General features: G+C 37.6%; 1 protein-coding gene across 1 annotated transcript; it reads right to left on the minus strand.

The window, feature by feature from the left end:
- Positions 1 to 855: 855 nt before the first annotated feature.
- LOC107473973 (transcription factor RF2b) lies at positions 856 to 4,030 on the minus strand. Its single transcript, XM_016093568.3, has 4 exons — positions 3,339 to 4,030; positions 2,306 to 2,438; positions 1,871 to 1,955; positions 856 to 1,766 (listed from the first exon to the last, which is right to left on the minus strand). Exons 1-4 carry the CDS (start codon positions 3,971 to 3,973, stop codon positions 1,402 to 1,404), a joined length of 1,218 nt encoding a protein of 405 aa, XP_015949054.1. The 5' UTR covers positions 3,974 to 4,030; the 3' UTR covers positions 856 to 1,401.
- Positions 4,031 to 4,036: the final 6 nt, after the last annotated feature.

Genomic DNA, 4,036 nt, shown 5'->3' on the forward strand with positions numbered 1-4,036 from the left:
TGCTTTTGCTCCTTCATTTTGTAGAATCACTTGACGCCGTTAACAACCACGAAGAATTCGAGAAGTTTAAGAAGAGGAGGCACGATCTAAAAATGGAACTGTTTAGAAGCGTTCAAAGAACAAGAACAAGAAAATGAAGCTCTACATGTTGATGGAGCAATTTCTTCGGGTCCTCTTCTTCATGTCATTGAGCAAGATTGAAAAATATAAATATAATTTTGGGGTAAAAGTATAAGAATAAAAAAAAATATATGTTTAAGTTTAAAACATAATTAGACTATAATCAATGATATGTCATTAGATAGACACATGTTTATATTTGAATAAGAACAACTAAGCAGAATAACTTAAACCCTGAATTTAAGGTTGGTATGGGAGAAACCACCTTATAATGATAGAATGTAACACAAATATTTCGTACAAGCTAAGTTATTTTATATTTGAAATAATATATAGTACACAAGAATAGAGGTCCTTATCGCCAAATCCTTAAAAAGGACAAATGCTGTTACAAAAGCCGAAAACGAAATACATGGAGAAAATCTTTCGGAACCTTATCATCAAACGAAATCATGAATGTACGGCACACAATTAGATTGAGTTATTAATATCAACATGGACATGATAGCTAGCTACTACAACTCATTGGTCCCTTCCAAATTTCTTGGATTCTAGAACTACTCAGTAGATCTTAAAAATACAATGCTAGTACGTATTATAATTAATTATTGAGGCATTCTTCATTCTTTATGAAATTAAATTTTTTATGTTCCATAAAGGTCAGATGCATTCAATTAAAAAAAAAAGAAAGAACAAAGAGAAATAAATAAGAGAGAAAAAAATAATAAATAGATATAATAAAAAAGAAATCAATTTACACGATCAAATAAATAAAAATTTCCAACAATCATTGGGTTGCACAACTATTGAGTAAAACCCAAAAATACAATAACAATGCTTGGTAGAATGAACTAGTTTCATCTTCCATTTTCTATTTTAGCAAAATCCACCCTAAACATACTTTAAAAATATGTAACACAACAATAAATCACAGTATACAAGCTATCAAACGGAGGTGATAGCTAAATATCCCAACATACCAAAAAATAAACTATAAAAATGACCTTTCACTCCCTATATTCTAACACCCACAAGAACCAAAATGTCATGATTCAACATGATTTTTGTAAAACTTTTGCTACAAAAAACCCAAGGGTGATGCTCCTTTGTTGAGGGAATCCCTAAGAATAAACAATTTAAGAATTAATCCTCAATAATCTAAATGGAACTTTAAAGGAAACAAAGAACCTTAATTAGACGGCTAAATGTCAACATTATAAACATCTTGAAGAGAAGGAACAAGGCCATGAGTCAGCAGGTCAATCAAGAGATTTGTTAAATTCAAAATGTATTGCTACTCTCACTCGCAGAAAGTGAGGGGCCTTCGGCTTTCACAAGGGTTGATCCTTTGCTGCTAATGTCGAGTCCCTGCAAGCGACCGAGCTGGTCGTTATGCAATATATCTGCGAGTTGATGAGAATTTGATTGTTGCATTTCATGAGGAATGTTGGATGGGGGGTGACAGAATGACATCATTGGTATGCTCTGCAGACCAGGAGGACCTGAACTTTGTGGGAGTGGAAAGAAATTTGACCCTGCAAATTGCATCTGTTGCATTCCTAGATTAAAAGATTCAGAGGGCTTCATTGCCTCCCCGGTGGCAATCTTTAGCCTCTCTACTTCTTTCATCAATGCGTCGTTAAGAGCTGCATCAGATCAGAAACAAGTTCCAATGTTTTTAAGATTTCCATCCTAATAAAATCTAAAGGGTGTAACACTTTGACAAAGTGATTGAATTAATAATATTTACCATCGCGAAGTTGTGCTTGTTGTTCCATGGCTTGTAGCCGAAGTTTGAGCTCGGTATTTTCACTACTCAGACCTGTTGTGTCCCTCTATAAAGAATAAAGACGAGACATGTCATATTCATATACAAACTCCTTATGTAATTTAAGTCAATAGATATTGGATGGCAATAATCTTAAATTATGAAGATCATCAAGCAGTAATCATAATCAGCCAAAAGGAAACTGCAGGTAGAAGCATATCGTAACCTTTTCAAACTAAATTCTCAATGATTTATGGAAAAAAATATAAGCCAAGAAAGATACAGTCCTCAATAAACAAAATGAGATACTGTACAAGGAATTTCCAGTTTGTTGCAGCAAAGATGAACTTAACACTTGAGTGCTTCATCTATTTTATGGCAAAATCATGCAAGTGGTTTCAGATGGACAGCACGAACCTGGTATAGGGTCAATTGGGCAGAAAGAGTCGTAGCTTCGGTCTGAAGGGTCTGAACTTTGCGCTCGAGTTCTTGTATATAGCGGGCCTTTCTCTCTTTTGAACGTGCAGCAGATTGCCGATTAGCAAGTATTCTGTACATACAAGATACAACAATATTTGTCAGAATACTAATCCACAGAAAGTACTAAGATATGGAAGCACAAAACGACATGAAACAAAAGAGCAGCGTCCCTTGAATCTCACTATCCCTCACTTTAGTTTCTCCCATCTCAATTTGAAATCAAAGCACACACAACATGGGAGGATACATGATGATCTCTGTTTTTCAGAAATAATAAATTATCTATTGTAATGTCACTAGATTGAGCATAATTCATGTTAAAAAGGAAGAGTCTTCATGACAAATGGTTTTGAACTGTGGCCTGCACAGCATTTGTATTGGTTTTGAAGGTTCTGCTACAAATTCAAATTGCAGCTGCATCAGCCATGTGACCTTAAAAACTTCCAAGGTGCCTATTCAGAAACTACCTATCAATTGCTATAACAAGTTAACAACTCATCCGATTCCGAATTCCAATGCTTCAATTACTTCCAGGGTTAATAAACCAACGCTACAATAGAGATAGAATGCCAAAATCCATTCATGCATCAAATTAAGAAAAAACATGGCAAGAATCAAATATCATTGCCAAAATTCAGCGTTCCGACGTCAAGAATAAAAGATTTCCCAAAAGGAATTGTTTGTAAATAACATTAAGATCAACGGAAAAAGTCCACGCATACAAATGATTGCATTACGTTAAAAAGTGCAATTATCCACAACAAACTAACGCAAGAAATTTTCATTTTCAATAGCTAACTCAACAAGACGAAATTCGTAAACTTCATGCAGCAATGTAAAAGCATAAGAAACCTAATTCCACTGTTCGAATTCCGAAATTGCAAAAACAAAAACATGTACTCAAAATCAAAATTAAAAAGAAAAAAAAAGAAAATTTAAATGAAAAATGAAGTGAGTATCATGTTCAGACCTCTTGGCGCGTTTCGGATCAATGGTCCATAGCTCAGCGAGCTTATCAGGAGGCATTGCTTTCTTCGCCTCCATGATCTCTCCGAACACGCCTGTCGTAGAACCGTCGACGGAGTTACTATGCCGGTGCCTCGGCCTAGCTCCTCCGGCGCCAGCGCTACCGTTTCCACCAGGACTCTTATCTTCCTCGTTGTTGCCGCTTGTTCCAGCGCCGCCGTAACCGCTCTGATCCGATCCATTTCCGCCCTGAATCGAACCGTTCGAAGCCCCTCCTCCGCCGCTGAGCTTCTCGACGTCAATGTAGGTAGAGAAGAGGTCGTCCTCGGATCCGATCTCCTCGAGGCTGGCGGTGGATGAGCCGCCGGTGAACGGATCCGACGGCGATAGGTCCATCATGTCGTCCGGCAGCCGGAAACTGACCTCCGAGTGAGCCCTCCGGTGATGCGCGTTCGGACTACCACCTTCACAACCGTCACCGCGGATGAATACGGATGAGGTTACGCCGGTGGAAGATGGCGGAACCGCCGCCGTAGGCGGAGGTTGAGGAGGTAATTGATGAGCATTGACGGCATTGTTGTTTGCATTGGGATTGTTAGGGTTAGATTTCGAAGGTGGATCTTGCATATGTGTAGCCATTTTCTTCTCTCTTCTTTTTTGTTTCAGTTTTTATTTTTCCGATTTAGTTTTTTTTTTTTCGCT

The sequence above is a fragment of the Arachis duranensis genome, chromosome 1 (genome assembly GCF_000817695.3).
Source record: "Arachis duranensis cultivar V14167 chromosome 1, aradu.V14167.gnm2.J7QH, whole genome shotgun sequence".
In the NCBI taxonomy this organism is placed as follows: Eukaryota; Viridiplantae; Streptophyta; class Magnoliopsida; order Fabales; family Fabaceae; genus Arachis; species Arachis duranensis.

What these genes read in the sequence shown, in the direction of transcription:
- LOC107473973 (XM_016093568.3), bottom strand. Translation starts at nt 3,973, where the DNA reads ATGGCTACACATATGCAAGATCCACCTTCGAAATCTAACCCTAACAAT. An exon ending in GATCCGAAACGCGCCAAGAG is followed by an intron (nt 2,439 to 3,338) that starts GTCTGAACATGA and finishes TTGTATGTACAG; the next exon opens with AATACTTGCTAATCGGCAAT. An exon ending in CCCAATTGACCCTATACCAG is followed by an intron (nt 1,956 to 2,305) that starts GTTCGTGCTGTC and finishes TATTCTTTATAG; the next exon opens with AGGGACACAACAGGTCTGAG.